This window comes from Stigmatopora argus, chromosome 8, assembly GCF_051989625.1.
Source record: "Stigmatopora argus isolate UIUO_Sarg chromosome 8, RoL_Sarg_1.0, whole genome shotgun sequence".
Lineage (NCBI taxonomy): Eukaryota > Metazoa > Chordata > Actinopteri > Syngnathiformes > Syngnathidae > Stigmatopora > Stigmatopora argus.
Window position 1 is genome coordinate 3573676 of NC_135394.1, and position 22627 is coordinate 3596302.

Sequence of the window (22627 nt, forward strand, 5' to 3'; positions counted from 1 at the left end):
TGATGACGCATGTAGGAAGTACATGCGGACTGAAACTCCTTTCGTTGAACCGATGCCTACACGTCAAATTACTCAAAAAACATTACATTTGAGGAATTATGGAGACTCGGTGTCTCGTTTCAATATGTGTTTTACTTGGCGTTGTCGTGAGATGGGGAGTTTCATTCAATTCTTATTCCGGTAGGAAGCCTATTATACACATGGTGCTACTTCCTTCAATGATCAATATTTTTACAAATAGTACAACGTCATAATTCTTGTTTTTATTCGCTAATACAACCTTTTTAGAAATGAAACTGTCTTTAAAAATAAATATATATTTTTTACTTGCTTTACCTATGTTTTCCCCTTTCATTAAACGTAAATATTTTCTCCAGGAGCTGGAAAAGCACCTTTATTTGGTGACTATGAAGCACAGCGTCACTGGCAAGAAATAACCTACAATCTTCCAGTGCATGAATGGTTAGTATCAGACGTCCTGCAAAAACTATTAATAGGGCTCGATTGTAAATGTTGTACATTATTTGCAGGGATAAAGTAAGTTTTTGTCATGGGAACTCATTCCTAGTGTTAAAATCTAAGACAAAAATGACATTGCTGATTTTTTTGGTGTTTGTGCTATATATTGCGATCTTAAAAATATATATTTCACCAGATGACTTCAATAGCTCTGTTTTGGAAGACTTTAGTTGACTCACTACGACAACACTGTATTCATATAATACAGTGGTGTGCCGTCAGGTTCTTCAAGGCCTTCTCTGCTGGCCTAAGAAATATCTGAATCACAGACTGATGTTAATTATATTTTGTCCATAAATACTTATTAAATAATTCCAAATTGTCTGCTAGCTTCCTTTCATTGCTTTCCCCCCTGGTTGCTCTGCTTCCAGATATGTGTTTTCATATTGAAGCATTTAACCTATCACATTTCAGTCATTATTTGTTGCCAAGGTCAGAAATCTGCCTCAAGGCCTTCACAATCAGTTCAGCAGGCTCTGCTGCATTAAAAAAGTGTCGATAAGACTGTTGCTTTAACCAATCAGATTTCGAGTTGGCAACACCACAATGCCTTCTCGCAGGCATAGGGATACGTCATTGCCTTCTCGCAGGCGTAGGGATACGTCATCGCTTTCACCAACCATGATTGGCTAGTGATAGAGTGGACTAGCCAGAGATACCAAACTGTATCTGGAGTGAGCTGCACAAGCAAATATATTGTTGTGTTGATTTAAAGCCATTTTCAAGATGGACTTTTCAAGAAAAAAAAGCTGGACATCATTAAGAAAGGTCAGACAACTCCAAAGCAAGCAAGCCTGTCACAACATTTTCAGCACTAAATCGAATAAAAACGTATGCCAGAAATACAACAGGACAGGCTCGACTTTCAGCATTAGCTTCGATGGCGATAGAAAAGAAGGAAGAAAGAAAGGAGGATGGATATTGTGTACAGTTAAAAAGGATTTTGGTGAGTAAAATATGGCTATATTCCTAAATAATATTTCAATTGTATGAGGTTATTATTGATTATTTTTATGTGTCGCAGCTGTAGCTGCAGTAGAGGTTTTATAGCCATAAAATAGTTTTTGCTGAAGGCGTCACTAGGAAATGCACGGACCGCCACTGATATAATACCATTTAATCCAGGTTAAGGGGCAGGGGTGGTGAATATGACAAATATTTATTTACAGATAAAATCACAATCTTGGTTTTATTAGATTTTATTTGGTTAGATTGTTTATTTTAGCGTTTCCCAACCTCAACATGAAATGATCTACTGTGCCGTAGGAAATGATCTCCAAAGAACTTATGCATTGTAATATTCTGAGAAAGGTTACAATATTACCAGATTTGAGTCGTGCTGTTATTAGGAAAAAAAGTCATACCGAGGAATATTAGCTTAGAACAAGATTGAAATTGTAATTTTCAAAACAAAATTCTAATATTGTGAGATTGAAGTTATTTTGTTTCTTATGTTCACATTACGTGAACCAGAAAGGGGAAGGGTGGGCCGAGACGTCACTATCAAAGGGCGGCAACTTGAAGCATACAATTGCGGCACACGTTTGAAGTGTCCAAGATCAATCTATCACTAAACGAGCAGATGTCACTGCTTATTTATGTCAGGTAAGGCAGCCTTAAGAAGTTGTTATTGGCAGAGAGAGAGCCGAAAGCACTCATTAAAAGACCATTTATGTCTAGTGAACAGTGGCTTCCAATGTTAAAAGTATTGCTCATCCTTGAGTGTGAGTATATTGCACATTGCAATGACGTGGTTCAAACAAGACATTGTTCAGGTCTACTAGATATTCACTTCTTTTCCCCCTCCCACAGGTACTTTAATACCAGCGACAATGACTTGAATTATTGGGGTCTTGACTATCCTCCTCTAAGTGCCTATCACAGCCTAATTTGTGCCCAAATGTAAGTAACTACGCTGTGATGAAAAGCACACTTCATATATCATCAACACCTGCAATAAATAAATCCCTATTGCGATTCAGCATTCAATAAAATTTGTGGTGGTTTTGACTGAACCCTGACCGACTATGCAACTTCAAGTAAAGTATTCATTTTACTTTTCAGTGCCCACATAATAAGGCCTCAATGGGTGCAGCTTCACAAGTCCAGAGGTTATGAAAGTGCAACACACAAGTTATTTATGAGAACAACAGGTACAGTAATTAAAGAAAAAAGAAAAACAAATTTACGATCTACACTCGCCTCACCACCAGCCTCCATCTTAAAACTTGTAAAATTACATTTTATTAAAATATTACAGTGTAAGAGACTAAGGCATGCTTGTTTTAAAGCACTGATATGGAAAATGCTTTGTTTCAATCTCTGTTGCAGTGCTTGTTGCGGATTTCTTCATATACATCCCTGCCATAGTATTATTTTGTTTATGGCTGAATGATGGGACTATTAAAAGAAAGGTAAGATATGTTAGTCATAAAAGTATTAGATCTGTTTCTGTACAATACACCCATCACAGATGAAGCGTGTCTTTTGTCTAGTGTTTTTTCATAATGGTTCTTTAGGGATTATTAGTATAAATAAAGATGTGCAATTAATTTAAATATCTCCCCCCACAGATTTGCACTCTGCTCTGCTTTCTAATATATCCAGGACTAATTCTCATTGACTATGGACATTTCCAGTATCCTTTCTTTGTATAATTTTATTGTTTTATTATTTTAGTGTTTAATCATTGACAGATACAGTGACATGGAATGGTCACATTTATCATTTGCCTACAAAATTAGACAATAATGTGCTGCTTGTAATTATGTGCATTTAGTCAGAAAATTTCTATTCAGCTCTTCCTGGTAGGGTATTGGATAAGAGTCACACTTTACAAAAACAATCCAAGTTACAAAACGTTGAACACAGTCAAACATCCCTCCAAACGTTAAAACACTTCCTGTATCCATTATTTTTATTTATTTATTTTTGTTGTGGTTGAGTTGCTTTCCCATTGGCTGTCTTCCAACACCTCGCTGGCCTCCCATTCACTTAGAAGGAAGCTGCGTCTCCATGATGCCGGACCTGAAGCTAGCGCATTATAGGCAGATGCTATTGCCAGCCAGGGCCCCTTGCAGGGTAGTGGCCCTCGGGTCCGACGGGGGAGCACTGCCTGTCTAACCTGAAAACTGCGCTCAAGGTGGATGCCAGGGCCAGGCCAAAAAGGGGTAGCAGCCACTGGCAGAGTTTGAGAGCGCCTGTCCGACCAAAAGCCCATTTTACGGGCACTTTTTAATCTTTCCCAGCACCACAGCTATCTGATTAGGTCCGAATGGCGGCGAGATCCTGATTCGTGGGCCTTCGACCATCGTTTGTCACTGAATTGTTTCTTAAATTATTCTAATTGTGTGGAACATAATTTTAAGTTGTGTGTTTACATGTGTACGAATGATTAATCAGCTGCCACTTGCAAGTCCACCCCGTTGGAAAACGTATTTCCATTTGTTATTCATTTTAAGGGCTTAATAATTTTTGTATTCTTTTTAACTTCTTTTTTTTGCATACATACCTACATTTGCATAAATATTTCAGACACAATTGGTATACTTTTATCATTTTTAAAGTGCTTAAGGGGTAGTATTAAAAATCGAATTCAATGTAAAATATGCTTATACTTACGGAAAATTAAATTGATGACAACATTTCTGAAACTAATTACTAATGAGAGACTGCCCACACTACCTCAAAGCCCAATAAAAAATGAAAAAGACCCACAAACGAGGCTTTAGGTCAGAGGCTCGTGTTTATAATCTAATCTGACCCACACAGGGCCCGGGCTGGCTTTAGTCTCTGTCTACAAAGCGCTTACCTCGGTTCCAGCCTCATGAAGAGGAAGGTTCTTTCTAGCCAATGGGAGGTGTTGGGAGATGAAAAATCTAGAAAGGAAAGCAACTTTGGCAGCACAATTAAAAATACGGATATAGGAAGTGTATTTATTTTGGGGGGATGTTGGATTTTGCTTGGTGTTTCGTAATTTGGACAGTTTTTTTTGTATCTTGGAACAAAATCTTTTCCTGAATATTTTGTCTATATATATATAGCCAACTGAAATGTATCTGAACAAACACGTTTTGATCTTGTGTCATATAAACTATGTTTACTTCTTCATAACACTCATGCCAATATTGACCTTAACAGTTCAAGGTACAATGCAGTGAGCCTAGGCTTTACCCTTTGGGCTGTTGTGGCTCTGGGACTTGGCTGGGATGGACTGGGCTCTATGGCCTTCTCACTTGGCCTCAATTACAAACAGATGGAGTTGTACCATGCACTGCCCTTTTTCTGCTACCTCCTGGGAAAGTGTTTACAAATGGGTCTTTTGGAAGGAGGGTGAGTGTCTGAGATGATGCCTGTTAGACTTTCTCCAGGATTGTATACCATGTTGTCCTTTTAGCACATCTCTCTCCTTTGAAGACATTCATTAAGTCAATACTTATTTTGCCAGCACCTTGACCTCTTTGATACTTGGAAATAAAGCACAGTTCACTGGAATGGCACATATTGACTGTGGTAATGAGCTTGGCTGCAGTTACTTGTGTCTATTTATCTAGTAACAATGTTCCAAGGACATTTAAAGCAAATGGAGAGTTGGATTAGAAGGGTTGGTGGGAAGATATGTCCAGATGACACTCTAGCTTTGCCCAAACTCTTCAGCTATGCCTGTGTGTGCAGCAGCTTTCCAGCTACAGCTGACAAAATCACAGCGGGGTCTGACCTATGCTGAAGACTTTCAGACGATGCAAAACTTTCACTGCATTCCAGAAAAGAGAGGTCATATCCCTTCACCAAGGACATGCCAAACGTATTGATTTGTAAATCTGTGTGACTGCTAAAAGACATACAATTTTTTGACAGAGCCCTTTTTTCCATGTTCCTAATTATTGTTTTTTGATCATTTAAATATAGGTTGTTGTTGTTGCTGAAAGTTGCTGCTACAGTGTTGGTGACGTTTGCTCTCTGCTGGTTGCCCTTCTTGTCTGACCCCGCTCAGACCTTACAGGTGCTCAGAAGAATCTTTCCTGTGGCTCGAGGCCTGTTTGAGGTATAGTAGTTGATTTAAAAGAGAGAAAGAAAATGTGAGCAATCTAATCTTATTTTAAGTAAGAAAAGTGTGCACTTGTCAGGGAATTGTAACTTCCGACTGAAATTCCTTATTCAAAGAAATGAAAAGATGATAATTGTTCTGATAAATTAGCTCAGGTATTAGTCATGTTCAGACATTTTCAGGGAATGACATTCCATTACCAAGAAATTTAAGTCCTAATTTCATGGATTTTGGTGAAAATGTAGCAGTGTGTTCTTTATGAAGTTCAATCACAACTTCTTGTCTTTCAAGATTTTCAACCCTCTTAGCATGGCAAACATTGTTAAGTCCTTCAGTGTCAATCACAAAGAGATAAGATGAATCAAACCTTGAAAAGGTCAGAAGATCTGTTACGGTCTGTCCCTGGGAAACTTAAACCCGGAATAAATATTGAAGGAAGATAAATGATTCAGACTTAAAAATCTTAATGTTAATAGCATGGCGGCATTGTAGCACTACTTGCGAATGCGAGGCCAGTTCCCTATCCTCAACATGGTATTAAGGACTGTGAATGGATGTGATCTATTGCAGGTAGCAAAATTGAAAGACCAAAGTCTAAGGTTTTGTCAGAAATGTCATATAACATACTTCACAAAGTAAGGTTTTGTCAGAAATGTCATATAACACACTTCACATCTTTGTCTTTCACCCATTTAGAGGCATAGCAATATTAAGGTATAGGGTAATTAGAATTTTATGTTGAGTCATATTTTGGCATTATATGGATCTTCCTGATTAGAATATGTTGAGAGGGGAAAATTGCTATTAATCATTAGTGACAGATGATGTGCCACCATATTTAGAGGATTTAAAGTTCTTCTGTCACCTGAGGGGCTACTTTCTTGAATCGATTCAACTTAACTGGATCACAGCCCATGAACAAATAAGTTCATAACACAGTTTTGATCCCAGTTTAAATCTTCCGCCAGAGTCAATAACCGGAATAGAAATGAAAACAAAGGCGTTTTTTTTAAACAAATCTATTGTGTTTATCGGAACAATGCTTAATACGGGGCAGCGTTGGGTGAATGGTTAGCATATAGGCCTCACAGTTCTGGGGTCTTGGGTTCAAATCCAGGATGGCTCCTGTGTGGTGTTTGCATGTTATCCCTGGGTCTGCTTTGTTTTTCTCCGGGTATTCTGGTTTCCTCCCAAATTCCAAAAGCATGCATGGTTGGACACTGTATATTGCTCCTAGGTATGAGTGTGAGCCAGATGGGATTCTTGTGAGGATAAGCGGTTCAGAAAATGAATGAATGCTTAATACGTGTTGTCCATTTGCGTCGGTTGTGTCTGGGTTGTGTCAGGAAATGCATCCAATGTAAAACTCGACTGTTTTGATGTAGCGACTCCTCAAGGAATGAGCCCAAAAGTCAGTCTATTTCTGTTGACTATTTAGGCACCCAAGATCTATTGAAAAATGAGCAAAAAGTAATACTCCCATCTCAGTTTACCTCTCCCCTTCCACCTTACTTGCGCTGTGCGATTGTAATTCTGCCTCCAATTCAAAACATATGGTAAGATCTCTCCGTAATTATGATCTCCGTGATTTACTTCCTCCCCTGACCCACTTCTATTTCCGTATTCTGTGTCGGCACCCAGTAAATTCAATGACAGGACTAACTGTTTTCGCTCGAATCTCATGCCTTGTGCCGGGATCCTTCCTTTTTGAGATGTGATTGGTTTCAACTTTGTACAGCCAACCCACTACAAAAGGCATTTTTGTCGCACAATTTTATCATTGATTGTTGCATACCTTTTGACAAGATTAAATTATTTAATTAGAGGGCAAAATATTATGACAGCTTGACTTTTAAGATATACTCGAGATGCATAATAAGTAACTTAATATCATGATTGAGCTCTGTCGGGATTTAGCAGGTTCGTGGGTGCGTAGTAGCACCCAAACGCGGGGCAGCAAGCAAGGACAGGGAGTTGAGTGTGCTATCAAAAACTCTAATGGCAGGATTATCAAAAAATAACTAAGACTTCAAATCAAATAAGAAAATCAAACCTGACGGGGAGGACGTGGTGAAATGAGTCTCAAAGAACATGGTCTTAACAAATGCAGACGATTCGACAAGGACTGACAAACACACAGGGTTTAAATAGACAGACATCAGTTGACGAGACAATCAGAAACACCCAGGTCACACAAGAGGCAGCAATGGCAATCACATGGACAGGTCACACAGGGGAAAAACATAACAATACCAATCTCTAACCCTTAATCTGGATTGCTGCTGACTCTTAGCATGATATCTTTAATGAAAGCAAGAGTCTTTATGACATTGCTTGCACACTGTCTTGGACAACTGTACCTGTTGAATTGTGAGTGTGTAGGGAAACCGTTTTATAAGGAATAACAATGAAAGGAAAGAGTACTGACTGGTGCTAGTGGCGACTACTGAGTATGAGCAGTTGTAAGTTTACCCACTAAACGACATTCTGCAGTCTCAGGTTGCCCTCTGCGCACAAAAATGGCACCAAATGCTTCTCCCTGTGAAATTCCAACATAGCTTATAGGTGACAGTACGATTGCCCCATTTAAAACTGCCCTACCGCCAACAACCCCCACCCTGCGATTCATGTGTTGCCTTTAGGTGGCATTCAAGAACATTCCCATGGTTATTTGGAGTGGGACGACAAGAAAAAAACAGACAGAGCTACAGTTGAGACTGCCTAACATTGGACAGCCCAATGCTGACAGGGCTACCACGAGGGTCCACACAGCTGTGCCATGAACAGCTGTAGTATGGTAGAGCGACAGAAACAGGCCAAAAATAGGATTTCTAGTCGTGGCCCGAGACCAGAGAAGTCAAGAAACTGATCTAGTCACATGGTGTGACATTATTGTACATACTGGCAGCTAAATTAGTTCAATTATGTTTTTCAAACCACTATCATCATACCCCGAGCCTAACAAAAATCAATTTGAACGCATGTAATGACATTTAGCCAGTGTTTACACCTTGAAAATAGAGATTATAAATCAGACATTGATTCATTAATTCATTTCCGTACCACCTGGGATCGAAGAACTGTGAGGCCAACGCACTAACAACTTGTCGATGTATGTGTATGTGTATGTGTATGTGTGTACGTGCACGTGCGTGTGTGTGTGTGTGTGTATATGTGTATCTATATATATACACATATATACATATATATAAATATATATATATATATATATATATATATATATATATATATATATCTCCATACACATATATACATATATATATATATATATATATATATATTTATATATATACATACACACACATATATACATATATGGTTACGGATTTCTTTAATGCAAGTATTTTGTGCATAATGTGTATAATGAGGATGAGTTAGCCTGTCATTGCTTCTCATTTAACCAAGTGTGTATGTGGACAGGATAAAGTGGCCAACGCATGGTGCAGCTTGAACACTGTGATAAAGATCCGATCTGTGTTGTCCACTGACTTCCAACTCTACCTAAGGTAATCACCCCATCTGTTTAAAACAATTAATATTTGGTTCTATATGCTCTTTTCATTTCTTTTACGCCTGTTTTTTCCTCCCTCTCCCTAATTTATTTTGTTCTATTTCATACTTTCTTTTGGTTAGTCCTCTGTGTGATGCATTGGGAAAACAGCTTGCCCAAGGGTATGAATACTGTGACCTAGTACTAAGAACGTCTTGTGAGAACCTTCTGAACATGTCTGAATAATTTTTAGAAATGTGGCAACAAAAGTGTTGGTTGCTCTTGTACATATTGAGACTTGAATCATATACTAATGAATAGAGCTCATATAACCTGAACATATATCTCTTATTTTGGAAGTGTCAAAATCACCAACTAATTCCATGTCATTCATGAACACAGGAGGGTTTTGGTTTTGCTTTTTTAACAAAAGCTGAGACTCTGTAAATCAGTGAGAGGAAACGCTTGATGTAACAGTTGTGCCATGGATGAATGTGCTTAAATAACCGACCACTCTAAATAGAGCAGTCCCATGTTCTCTGCACAAGCATGTTTTTGCCAGGCTGCTAAGCCCTGGGATCAAGTTGGACCTCTTTGACTGTAGTGAATTTCAAACAAATAAAAAACACTTCTGTCTTTTGGCACTAGAGGTTTGCTAAATGGTTCTTTGTTGGTGTCTTGTGTATATTGAATTAATCAGCGGTGCAACTGTATCCACATCCCTCTGGAATGTAAAACACTACCCTTACAAATAACACTTGTGGTGTGCATAGTGAATGTACTGAATTATTTATGTTACACCATGTGTGTGTGTGTGTGTGTGTTGCAATGTTATTGTTTTACACAACTCTGTATTTGACACACAATTCATTGTGCAAACACAATGTTACTTTGATGACTTAAACCTGCTGACCACCCTCTCAACACATACTAACACCTAATCCCTCTCTTCTGTTGTTTCCCCCCTTAGAAGGTGACAATTGAAGGGTTAAACTAATGTCCCCTGAGAGTGTACAGTGTTTGTTTTTTCTACATAGCAAGAGCATTCGATAGAGTAGAGCAGGGGTGGCCAAACCGGTCCTCGAGGGCCGCTGTGGGTGCAGGTTTTTGTTCCAACCGATCCAGGACAGACATTTTGACCAATGAGATTTCTGAAGAAAACAAGAAGCACCTGACTGCAATCCACTGATTGCACTTGTAGGACACCCGATTGGTGTAAAGGTGTCATCTTGATGGGTTGGAATGAAAACCCGCACCCACTGCGGCCCTTTGTGGAATAGTTTGGACACCCCTGGAGTAGAGGATCTCAGAGTAGTATGATGACAGATCATGTAATGTTTGCATTTGATAAATTCAAGTTTTGGCACAGCTCTACTTGTGTGGAGTTTTCATCTTCTCCCTGTATTTCCATGTGTTTTCTCCAATTTATCAGCTTCTTTCGGCTTTCCAAAAATATGTGTTTTACGTTATACAACACCAAATTGTCCATAGGTTTGGATTCGAGCATAAATGTTGTCTTGACTATTAGTGAAACCATTGAAAAAGTTGACCCTGCCTGCTATGTTCAGATCACATGTCCTAAGGCAGGGGTGCCCAAGTCCGGTCCTCGAGAGCCCCTATCCAGTCTGTTTTCCATGTTTCCCTCCACCAACGCACCTGAATCAAATAATCGGGATCGATATGAAGCTTCTGGACAGCTTGCTGATGAGTTGATCATTTGATTCAGGTGTGGTAGAGGAGGGCGATATGGAAAACAGACTGGATAGGGGCTCTCGAGGACCGGACTTAGCCACCCCTGTCCTAAGGCATGAATCCATTTTTAGATATCCAATATCTTAGTGTGGTTTTTCAAACCACTCTTGTGTACAAAATGGTTCTAAAGTGACACCAAAACTTAGATAAATCAGACTTCACACGCGGGTAGCTAAACTAGCGAATTGAATTGAATGCTTTTATTTTCATTATACAAGTATAATGACATTTAAAGCCTCACCATCAAGTGCACAAATAAATAATCAATAAATAAGTAATAAATAAACAAGTAGTCAACATTATAAGTAGTCAACTAATCTGCTTGTGCAGAAGAATAACAACTAAAGATTTTACAAATAGCCTAAATGTGGGTTATTGCTTGACACATTAATCAGCTCAATGCAAAATGGACGGAAGGTGTTCCCAACCGGGTCACTGGACTTTTCAGGCAGCAGTCACATTCGAACAACCTAACTCATGTCAAATTTTACCCTTCTCAGATGTGAAAATTTAAGATTCCATGTGACTTAATTGACCTGTTTTGACCAACAGGAAAAAAATCTCAAGTCAGTGGAAAGTATAAATATCTGATTTAGGTCACATTAAGATGCTGTCTAAATTTAGTCAGCTTGCATCAGGTCCAAGTCACCCATGAACCTAATGAGGACAAACTGTATAGAAAATGATTGATGATTCTCAATCCGATTAGACCTTCCACATATAATAGTACATTTGAATATCCACCGATCTGTAGGTACTTTGATAGTATCTATGTACTGTAACATAGGGGATGTGATCAGTAACCTGAAATATCTGACTAGTTCAGGCACTTAAATATCAGATCTGGTGTCTTATTTTATTTACTAGATTCTTACTGTATTGTGTTGCGGCACTGTGGATTGATTGGTTGGCGCGTCGGCATCTGGGGTCCTGGGTTCGATCCCAGGTCAGTCCTCACTGTGTGGAGTTTGCAGGTTCTCCCCGGGCTTATGTGTTTTTTTTCCGTGTACTCCGGTTCCCTCCTACATTACAAAAACATGCATGGTTGGCTGGTTGAACACTTTAAATTGCCCCTGGGTGTGTGTGTGCATGAATGGTTGTCCGTCTTCTCGCGCCCTGCGTTTGGCTGGCCACCTATTCAGGGTGTCCCCCACCTCATGCCCGAATTCAGCTGGGATAAGCTCCAGCACCCCCCACGACCTTTGTGAGTATAAGTGGTTCAGAAAATGAATGAATGTATGAATGCATTGTGTTCTCATAGCTTAGATAAACATTCTATTTCTATTCTACCCAATGTTTGGTTCTTTATATAACAAGGTATAGTTAGCCCTTCAGAATGTGTTTCATTTTTTTTTTCTCCCAGTTTGGCCTTCACTATCTTGGCAGTTCTACCATCCTGCATCAGAGTTTTGACAAAACCTACATTCTGGCAGTTCAAACTGGCTTTGGTGAGTGGCTAAAGCATACATTGTCATAGCCTAATGTGTATGTGTCTTTTTAACTGTTTTTGTCATTGAATGAGTTGAATGTTCAGCAAATAGAATGTTTTAAAATTTGTTCTTGTATCAATACTTCTACAATATATGTCAAAGTGCTATTGAGAATCAGTTGTTAGAATAACAAAAAATTGCTTTCCTTTTTAGGTAAACTCATCTCTGGGTTTTTTTCTCTTTTCCTATCAAGTCCATGAGAAGTCAATCCTCTTAGCTTCTTTGTAAGTACTGCAGATATATATCATATATCACTTTGTTAAAACAAAAAAAAAGCATCACTTGCAGCAAGCTGCAGAGTAATAATATTTTTAGCTTTGTTTGCTAAATGACCACATTCAAATAAGCTTGTCATTAACACAAACACTATATAAAGGTAGAAGGTGAGGCCTGGTGTATGTTCAAGAGCAGGGGATTTGGTTTCTAGATCTGGTTTCATGTATTATCTAAATTATGGTAGATTGATGCTTTATTAACTATTGGGTTAGATTTACCACCTGTTCACTTAAATCAATCAGTAATGCATGTCCAGAGATTAGTAAAGAATGGATGGCAGGATCAATTATTGGACTGTAACAGGATCACCAACGAGCACTGGCTGTAATAATAAGATCATGGACTGGAGTAAACTGCCCCCTTTGGCACATAAGCATATTTGAGTCAGTTGGCAACAATTGCTCAAGCACCTCATTTTTTAACGTGTTACAGTTTATTTGTGTCAATATATTTCCTGGTCCTACTGTAATGTAATGTTGTGATGTGGAGGGAAATGTCTCTGTTTCACCAAAATGGCTGCTGTACGTTTTTGTGCGTAGTATGTTGTTTTTTGCCCCCCCAAAAAGTCAAAACAAAACAAATACCAAACTACACTGAATAAAAACAAATGACAAACCAAAAGACATGAAAAGGGCCGCGTTTCGGGGGAGTAAGAATTATTTTTTAAACTAGTTTCAGAGATGGACACTGATGGGACCTAATATTTAATGTCCTCTAACATGAGAAAGATAAATGTGTGTGGAGACAATTTTTTTAAAATAACTTTTACAGTTATTGTGGATAATCATGTTTGTGATATTGTCAATTGCATATTTAAACTGGTAATTTTAAATTTTAAGCGAATTTGTTACAACTCAAGAATGATTGGCTTACATTTAATAAGGAATTTTATAGGCGATCCTTTCGACTTCTCGGCCAATAATAGAAGGAGGATAACGGAATGTAACCGTCAGGCGCAGGCCCCCAAACAGTTTGTGCAACCCAAAGAGATTGTGTACTTACAATGGGACCGCATCACTTTCACAAAGGAGCATACCAATTGTTACAATGAGTGCGAGAGGGCAGGGGTCACTTTCCATCTGTGTAGCTCTTAATGAAGTCTTCCATATTGTTTAATGCATTCTGCGATCCATGGAATTTCCATATTAGAGAAATTGTACTATTGGTTCTTGCTGAAATGGAAAACTGACTCACTTACAAGAAAGGCTGTTAATAGTGGTAGCCAGAAAGCAGGCCGTAATGACACATACATTTTTAGATCTGCCTACAAAATCTTGGCAATAATCCAGACACAAGAGTTTCTGCCCATAATTCAGAGATTCAGCACTATATTGTTCTCATCTTGAGCCCATGTTTTCAGCATTTATCTTCAAACATATATCATGTATTTGGAAGCTAATCATCAAAATGAGTTTGCAGGCTCTTTTAAAAAATGAGAGAGAATCATATTGTACTTTCTTTAGGGACAAAGATATTACAAAAAATAAATAGGGTGCAAAATGCTGTCCTAGCAACATTTTGGACCCTTCTGTAACAGAGCAATGCTGTAATTTAATAATACGTGCTCTGAGAGTAGCGTTACGGCATCATATTGAATTTCTGAATAATTAGTATCTGGTATTGCAAATGTGTTTATAATACCAGTAACATGAAATTATATTGTTATCTGTAATCATAATTATAGCTACGTTTATTTGACTTGACTCGTCATCTGCTTCAGTTTGTTAGTTTACTGGATAGCGGAAATGCTCAACCGAGACTCTTCCAGGGACAAACCAAATGTGTTCTTCTTCTTTTAAGAACAAAGTGTTCTCTGTTGCCAATTGAGCATAAATACCAGGAATTTCTTGGTGGTATTGGTGATTATTACTAATATATGATTTTAGAGGTGGGTAACTATATTCAGGGGCGACCCGGCGGCTGAGTGGTTAGCGCGTCTGCCTCACAGTGGGGGGACCTGGGTTCAAATCCAGGTTGGTACACCTGTGTGGAGTTTGCGTGTCCCCCACTGGCCTGCGTGGGTTTTCTCCGGGTACTCCGGTTTCCTCACACATTCCAAAGACATACATGGTAGGCTGATTGGACACTGTAAATTGCCCCTAGATATGAGTGTCAGCGTGAATGGTTGTTCGTCTCCTTGTGCCCTGTGATTGGCTGGCCACCAATTCAGGGTGTTCCCCGCCTCTGGCCCGAAATCAGCTGGGATAGGCTCCAGCACCCCCGTGACCCTAGTAAGCATAAAGCGGTTCAGAGAATGAAATGAGAGATGAGATGAGGTAACTATATTCAGAGTGTATTATATAAAATAGGTGAAATTTTAGTACTTAACTATTATGGTAAATCTGCTGTGATGAGTGACCAATGGATCTTGTATCATCATGAAATTAGCTGGAACATTACAAAGACGTGCTCTAATCATACATTTGGTGCTGACCGAACACAGCCTCAAATCCCCTCTACTGTATAGTGTGTTTAACAGCGATGACAACCCACTTATCTGTTTCTTATTTTAGGCCCATCTGTCTCTTCCTGAATGACCTTCCAATAATATCTGTTTGGTTTCTGCAAGCTTCTACGTTCAGGTAGGTTAAATGTGTACTTCAAACCTGATTACAAAATTTATTAGGTAAAGTAGTCTTCTCTTTGTATTATCAGTACCGCATTTTCCATAGTATATAGTTTAAAAGACAATTTTCTCTAAAGCCAGCAGTGCACTTTATAATCCAATGTGCCTTATATAGGGATCAATATTGGTTCATCATTGTATGAAATTCTCTTTAGCACAGCTCTATCTACTTGATGTACAACACAACTCCTAACCACCACTACTATTACTACTACTACAACTCCATGAATCGATAACATAGTCCCCTACTACTACCAATAAAACCTCTACTACTACTAGTACTACTGTGTTTTATAATCCGGGGCGCCTTATGTATGAAATGAATTTCAAGATTAGGCCACTCATGTAAGTTAAATGAAACGAAACGAAAGCCACATAATCCGATGTACCTTATATTGCGTAAAACACAGTTTTTATTGTTGTCCTCTCCAGGTTTTGGTGAGGATTTGAATGGAAATGTAGTTGTGAGGATTTGTTTAAAAAAACATTCTGTTATATTATTATTGTAAAAATAAAAGTAATTTTACTAAAATATCAACATATAAAGATACATTTTTATAACATTATATGTGTCTATATATGTATGTGTATATATATATATATATATATATATATATATATATATATATATATATATATATATGCATATGCATTTTAGAAACATTATTAAAAGTCGTCAATGGCAATCATCTTTATATAGTTTTTTTTCCTTTGTTTATTAAATGTGTGTTCATGTTTGTGTGCTATCTCAATATTGCATCCCGGTAGCTTTGTCTTGTTCCCATGGGTTTCAACACGGGTAGATTTTGTATATATACTTGATATTCGTTTTGTGACATTAATAAATAATTTCATTATAATTTTCTCTTATTTTTCTGTGTTTCTCACATCTTTCTTTAAAAAATTGGGACATGTTGACCAATTTTAAAGGGTTTCGTTGGTAGTTGTGCGAGGACCGTGTAACGAATTAGAGAATTTACATATGAAGTACTGCTGTACTTACGAAATTTTCAAGTTACGAAAAAAGTTTTGGAACCAATTAATTTCGTAAGTAGAGGTATGACTATGTATGTTTGTGTTTGTGTGTGTCCTTATATATGTTTATATATATGTCCTCTGCATTTAAGCCATCACAGTATTAGGGACTGCAAGTCTTAGTGACACACTGGATCACAAGACGATTTATGTAGCACTTGCAGAGAGGTTCAGGGTTTCAGTAACTAAATCAAGGGTGGGTGTGTAAACAGTGTATGTTCCTCATTGCGCCTTTATCTTTTTCTCGCCAGCATTGTTTGGCAGGTGTCGTTCTTAACCACTCGGCCCATCCTACCCCTAAAACAAAATTATAACCATTGAGTCAAGTCACTGCATGTTTTAAATGTAAATATTTCCCACAAGAACAGTACCTATAAATAATCGACTGATGTCATTCTTTGCAAAAGTTGTTCAATGCCTTGGTACTAAGTCATCAGTCCACATAAATCTATCATTTCATTTTCATACATGGTTTAACTGTTATTCTTACCATCTTTTATTGTCTCTAATCTGTTAACTATCAAATGGCAAATGCCATAGCAATAGTCTTTAAAATGTCAGTGACTTGGTCGGGTTAAGGTGAGGACTGCTTTTGGAAAGACAAGCAGCGTTTCAGGTGCTTCCTCAACTTTCACCAGCTGTTGTTAAATTCTTCCGGCAGCTCTAATTGTTGTGTGTGTGGTTTAGTATAAGGCTACATGGGGATTACCCTACATAGTCAGAATGCCTGTTCTCTAAGTGCACATTGTATAGGGACAGGAGGTCATTCTCTAGTTTCTCAGTACAGTCTAACATGGACATAATGTGCATCCTTTCCAGGCTCTGTTATCTAAAAAATACATCTTTTGTTTGCTTAATTGACTGAATGAATGCTTGAGCTGAACAGGGAGAGGACAGAATGTAACCAGCCTGTTTAAATTAATTATCTGTATCTAAAATATTTAGCTGTTGAATGAGCTTAACAGAAAGAAAAATAATGAGGGGCTTGTTGAGAGTTGGCGAGGTTTTTGTTAGGTCGGGCGTTGTGCGTTTTAGGATGAGTCAACTGTTGTTCTTGACAGTGGTCCTTTGCTAAACTAAGATAAGCTTTGTATAAATGTCAGCATTATCTGTCTCAGGGAGAAAATTCTGTTGCAGGACCTCTCAGATTAAAGCTTGACATCTTGGCGATATAATGCATGCTATATACACATTTTGAGTGCTGTTTATCAAGTTTTTGGTTGAAAGGAACTATCCCAAAAATTTGACGTAAAAACACTTTTTTCTGCCATCATGTTTATCTGTGCAGCATGCTGCCTCTGTTTCTGAAGGACGGTCTTCTGGTGCCATATGTTGTGACTTCGCTAGCCTTCGTTTTCTTCAGCACCTACTTGCTGTCGGCACTGGAGCACAGTTCAGAAGAAGAGCTTGGACTGGCATTTTACCACAAGCTCTTGTTCTTTCTCCCCAGAATGGACCTGGCTTGCATTTTGAGATGGAAGGTTAGTATTGTCTGTTGTTGCAATAATAGGAGAATGTTCACAATAATGGAATAGAATCCAGGCACCCTTACAGTTGATACAATGAATGGAGTGGAACGTGCTAAATAAGCATGGTCACCTTTTAGTTTGACAGCATATAGGACGAATGCACTGTAATTAGAGGGACATTGTACCAGCAATATGAAGCAAGCAGAGAAAAATCATGGAACAGTAAGAGGCAAAGTCATTGTTTGTGTAGACATTTTATCTTTAATCTCTCAACATTTTGTTCTGATACACACTTGCAAACAGAGAACTTCTTTTCACTATCATCCATTTGGGGTAATGTCTTTGCTGTTTATGACCCTAAATGTACTTGTTCAACCTTTGAAAAAATCTGGTAAATCTCAGAAATTACAGTGGTACCTCGATATACGAGTGGCCCAACATACGAGCAATTCGAGATACGAAGTGCCCATGATGTTCTTATGAGGAGCATCATAAGAACATCATGGGCACTGTCTCTCTCCCCGCAACTCCCTCGTGTAATGTCTCTGGTCACAACTCCCTCGTGTAATGTCTCTGGTCGCAACTCCCTCGGGTAATGTCTCTGGTTGCAACTCCCTCTTTGTAATGTCTCTGCGAGCACTGGGCGGAGCATTGCATTTTTTCAGTGTTTTTTTCCCCCGTTAGTCAGTGCGAATGGCGTATATACTACTTCTCGTTGGCAAGTGGTCGTGCGTTATCCTATTGTGAGGACATTTGTGTGCATCATTTTGGGAATATTTTAAAGGGAATACAAACTCAAACAACCCTCGATATTGACTGATTGTCGAGGCGGGGCAAAAAGCCAACCCGGAAGAAGAAAGGTATCAAAATGTCAAACAGAATTATAATTAAATTTATTGTTAGGTTCGATTAAACTTATTTTTGAGTGTGTCTGCATCATAATCCAAGTTCTTTTAAATTTGTTTATGTTATGTTACGAGTGCCTTGCCATGCAAAAAGAATGCATGCAATACATATTTGTAAATTCTCACCATGGCGTTTTTGGTACATATCCCATCACAGTCAGAGGAGCCTTGTACAGCTAATGCTTTTATCAATTGCATCGTAACAAAACAAAATATTGTACATTTATGACAAAAGATTGTCTCTTTGTGAAATGGGCTCTTTGGGGAATGAAAAAATGATTAATTTAAATTTCTGCAGTGTCTTGAGTGACTGCAAAACCAGCCTCATAGCAAAAGGGGCACTGGTAGGTAGGGTGTCAGAGATTAAGAGAAGGTGTCTTTTTATAGCATGTGTCATTAACACACGTTTGCCTAAATATATTTATTTACACAAGCAGCATATATAGCGAGCAATGGTGATAGTGATAGGGTTTCATGGGTTTGGGCTGGTGGGTTGGTCGTGGGCACGAGGTGTTTCCTCGATCGTATTCACTGATTTATCTTGGGGTCATAAAGCCTAAATAGACATAGAAGTGATCTCACTCCTGCCATCAGCTGTTTGCATCTCTAGTGGTAAATTAAATTAGTGCTTGGTTGGATAAATCATAGTCACATTACAACAGTTAGTTTTTAGCCCGAGGTGCCAGGTCTTTTTTTGGGGTGCGGAGGTGGTGGTGGTGGTGGGGTTGGGGACACTGGAAATACTTTATTCATGGGTACATGATCACATAAAACTGTGTGATGATTAAATGCCATTATTATTCACAGAGAAGACAGGGATATTCAGCGATACTTCCAATCACAAACAAAGATCTCTTCTTTATTTCTAAAAAAAAAGACTATTACACAGAGCTCCTCAGTTCATGATGATTCTAACATATCAAGTTTAGCACATCATTATGCAGCACACGAAAATTCTATATATCGCTCAACTACGATAAAACTAACCCCCATTTAAGTGTTAGAAAATGGCACTTTCTGATTTCATCATGGCAATAAGAATAAAATACCATTGTGAACTAAGGACTCCCAGTATTACTATTATACAACTGTGATTTTGGCATCAGGGTTCAATGCAAGGTGAATGTTTACATCAACTTGTCCACAAAGAAAATATGCCAGAACATCTTTGTGGCATTTATTTAAGATAGGAGTGTCAACACATTTGGTTCAGGGGTCACATTAATTAATATCAATTTCAGTTGTAGTGATTTGTACAGTGGTACCAGGAGATAAGAGCTTAATTCGTTCCAGGACTGAGCTCGTATGTCGATATTCTCATAACTCGAACATAACATAAACAAATTTAAATGAACTTGGATTACGATGCAGATACACTAAAAAATAAGTTTAATCTAACCTTACACTAAACGTAATTCTAATTTTGTTTTACATTTTTATACCTTTCTTCTCCCGGCCGGGTTGGCTGTTTGCCCCGCCTCTACCCTGACTTTCACTATCAATGGGCTGTTTGCTTTTGTATTCCCTTCAAAATATTCCGAAAATGATGCCCACAAATGTCCTCACAGCCACTTGCCAACGAGAAGTAATATATACTCCTCGTACTAGCGATCGCTACGCCATTCGCGCTGAGTGACGGAAAAAAACACTGAAAAAAATGCAACGCTCCGCCCAGTGCTCGTAGATATCTGTTATACACGAAAGAGATGCGGCAAAAAAGACATTGCGCTAAAATCATAAACAGCCTCTCATGTCTTGGCCACCTGGCTTCTCGTATCTCGAAATTTGTCTCGTATCTAGAGATAATTATTTGCTCGAAATTTGTCTCGTATCTAGAGATAATTATTTGACCGAAATTTTACACGTATCTTGAAATGCTCGTATGTCGAGGTGCTCGTATGTCGAGGTACCACTATACTGGTATATAATTTTGGCCATTAGATTTATAAAGAACAATAACTGAAACTGCTCACCAAGACACAGTAATCACATTCTTTTTTAATGCCACCCTGTCTGCAACTCGTTCTATACTTTTAAAATTGCATTTTCTTTAACTCTTCCCTTCAGTATTACTTCTGCCATATGCCCATTGTATGGTGGAATGTTTTGCTCTATATTAGTAATGTGATAGACAATTTTGATATTTATTACTTTATAACCAGAATTCTTTGCATAGTTTTGTTATGCAAATTATTTCGTTACAGAATTCGTACACCTTCCTTTAATTGATTTTATTACTGGTCATTTTAGGTTGTTTTCAATACATGCAGAGGAAAAAAAAACTTTTAAGCCATGGAATCAAAAATTGCTTTCCACAGAATTCAAAAAAACATGCATTGTAGGCTGATTGGAGAATTTACATTGCCCCTAGGTATGGGTGTGAGTGTGCATGGTTGTCCCTCCCCTTGTGCCCTGCGATTGGCTGGCCACCGATTCAGGGTGTTTCCCGCCTTTGGCCCGGAGTCAGCTGGGATAGGCTCCAGCACCCCTCGTGACCCTAATGAGGATAAAGCGGTTCAGAAAATGAGATGAGAAAATGAGAGAATTCAGGATTGTTATTTACCAAATCAACTCCTTTTAGTCGTAGATTCTTGGGCGGAACTATCTTATATATTTTAGACACACATCTCTATCATTCATGTATAAATCGTTCTAATTTAACACCGGTTTCCAATATAGTTGGAATCAAAACTATACAGACCAGTTAAATATTTGGTTCCAACTGTATTTTTTTTTCATTTTGGATAATGATTGAGAATTTTAATAGGGTACAAAATGAATAATTCTGAGCAGCCCAATCTACGTAAGTCTATAACAAATGTTTTATATTGTTGGCAACTCACTAATGACAATCCATCTTTTTTTTTGCCTTCCAGTTCTACCTCAGCATCTTTGCAATGGCCTGTTTGAGCATCGCAACCGTCACTCTTTCCCCTCCACCACATTTGCCAGACTTATTTCCTGTGCTAGTGTCTACATTTTCGTTTGTTCATTTCTTAGGGACATTTATCTACTTCAACATCCTCCAGTTCACTGAATTGCCAAATACAAAGAGAAACAAGAAGAACAAAAAAATCTAGCAAACACTGGAGATTTATATTATATTGACTGACAAAATCCAGTGCTGCACAAAGGTATGTTTTCATTTCCAAAAGATATTTTCTACCCACTACTAAGTGTATAACAAATGGAAATGACTTACTAAAGAGTATCAATGTTGAATATCAACAATGATCTGCAGAATTGAACTGCTGAGAAAAATGGGCATGTCTAATAGTTTCCTCTTCTAGTAAATAAATCTAAGAAAATTGACCATTACAATTCTTGTATTATATAGAATTGTGCAGATGTACCTAATGGTGTGGCCTTTATACCATGTTACTGTATATCATGGGCTGCAATATAATGAAGTCATTATCTCTTGGGAACGTATAACCCTTTTTTTTCATTCATTCAGTCATTTTCTGAACCACTTATTCTTACAAAGGTTGCAGGGGTGCTGGAGCCTATCCCAGAATGCCAGCCAATCGCAGGGATAACCCTTTTTCTCTTATAAAATGTTAATATTAAAGGGGACATGCATTCCTCACACAATTTACAACCGCTCCCAAGTGTAATAACACGTTTTTGTCATGCTTCTGTATGTACTCCAAAGGATAAATTTAGGATAATTTTAAAATATAAAGGTATTTTTGCAATTATAAAATGTCTTCGTTTTCAGCTCAAAGGCAACTGTGGCTTTTGGTTAAACTGAATTTCAATGTGGATGCAGTTATGTTTTCCCCACTGTTTCATAATGCTGTTGGTGGAGGGTGGGGATTTCCAAAATGGCTTGCTCAGAAATTGGCAGGATTTAAAACATTAAGTTGTTTTTAGTTTCGCACATAATATTTTCCAGTAAAAGCAATATCCATGTCTAAAAAGAAGACTTTAAAAAGAATTGTTTTACTTTTAAAATATAAAAATTTATTAAAATAAAAGAGGCGCGTGGTGTTGA

General features: G+C 38.1%; 1 protein-coding gene across 1 annotated transcript; it reads left to right on the plus strand.

The window, feature by feature from the left end:
• The first annotated feature begins 12 nt into the window (after positions 1-12).
• alg6 (ALG6 alpha-1,3-glucosyltransferase) lies at positions 13-22627 on the plus strand. The gene is made up of 14 exons (XM_077607650.1): positions 13-180; positions 378-462; positions 2332-2421; positions 2584-2672; positions 2851-2933; positions 3093-3157; positions 4666-4851; positions 5428-5563; positions 9008-9093; positions 12193-12277; positions 12473-12543; positions 15109-15177; positions 17545-17737; positions 21507-22627. The coding sequence occupies exons 1-14, from the start codon at positions 99-101 to the stop codon at positions 21708-21710; spliced, it is 1524 nt and encodes a 507-aa protein (XP_077463776.1). The 5' UTR covers positions 13-98; the 3' UTR covers positions 21711-22627.